The 1,067-nt window shown below is 37.3% G+C and overlaps 1 protein-coding gene across 1 annotated transcript in view; it reads right to left on the bottom strand.

The window, feature by feature from the left end:
* Positions 1 to 211: 211 nt before the first annotated feature.
* Positions 212 to 1,067, bottom strand: part of LOC107096871 — a 3,364-nt gene continuing 2,508 nt past the window's right edge. The window contains exon 4 of the mRNA XM_015393755.1: positions 212 to 645. Within this exon, the coding sequence (XP_015249241.1) occupies positions 509 to 645 (137 nt within the window). The 3' untranslated portion in view covers positions 212 to 508. The remainder of the gene's footprint in view (positions 646 to 1,067) is intronic.

A 1,067-nucleotide genomic window follows, 5' to 3' on the forward strand; every position in this document is an offset into this window, starting at 1 on the left:
ATAATTCAGGCAGTAATTGCAGAGCAAACAGAATCTTTATATTTGGAACATTGTCCTTTTGTTTTCTGTCATTCATAAAGTTGATGTTGATGTTTGGTTGCAGAGGGATCTCTCCAAAGCTGCCAAATCGAACCTGAAGACGGGATTTCTGAACTCCACTGTGAGCCAGCAGTGAGGGAGTCGGTCGGTCGGATGGATTGAGGCTGGTCGGTGTTCAGGATGAGAGGGAACTTTTAAAATGTTATTTTACTTTTGTTAGGATTTTATTCCAGCCTTGCCACCATGCCCCCCCCCCTCTGTATATGTTTCTGTGGCTGTATATTTAAAGTTCCGTCCTTTTTTACATTAAATGTAACTTTTTTCTTTTTTAAATCAATATGCAAATAAAAAAAAAAATCAGAAACATTTGAACAAAGTCTTATTTTTGATATCAAACATTTTCATTTTGCAGCAGCTTCAGTTAAATAATGATTTAAGCCAGATCTAGGTAAAACAGACGATCAGCCGCCTACGCCATGCGTGTCATCAGCTCCTCTAGCGCTCGCTCACGGTGGTTTTCATGAACAAGCAGCACTTCTTTGATCGCACTTTGCTGGAAGCCCATCTCATTAAACTGAGTCAGCAAACGCAGGAACTCTGCAGCCTGGAAGAGAAACAGACATACTTTAATAATCCCAGAGGGAAATTAATTAAACAAGAAACAAGGATTAGAAAGGAAAATCAAACCGCTGTGCAGTTTAATACATTAGAACAAATATAATAGTTATATACAAATGTAAATATTGCACAAAGAACTTTAGAAAAAATGTAGGTGAGATTGCTGTTTTTGTGCTGTAAGGGGCTGTGATGTTGCTTTAATATCTGCCAACGGCTCATCGTTGTTTTGGTCCTAATCAATATAGTTCCAAACAAGCACAGTTTAAATCCTGGAAAATAAAACTCATATTTCCAAAAGAAAGTATGAAGATAAATAAAAACTCAAATATTTTTGGGTGGGCTGCTAATTCAGGGTTCCCGCGGGTCCTTAAAAAGTCTTAAAAGGCATTGAATTCTTCAAAATAAAACTA

Source organism: Cyprinodon variegatus, unplaced genomic scaffold (genome assembly GCF_000732505.1).
Source record: "Cyprinodon variegatus isolate N-32 unplaced genomic scaffold, C_variegatus-1.0 Scaffold656, whole genome shotgun sequence".
Lineage (NCBI taxonomy): Eukaryota > Metazoa > Chordata > Actinopteri > Cyprinodontiformes > Cyprinodontidae > Cyprinodon > Cyprinodon variegatus.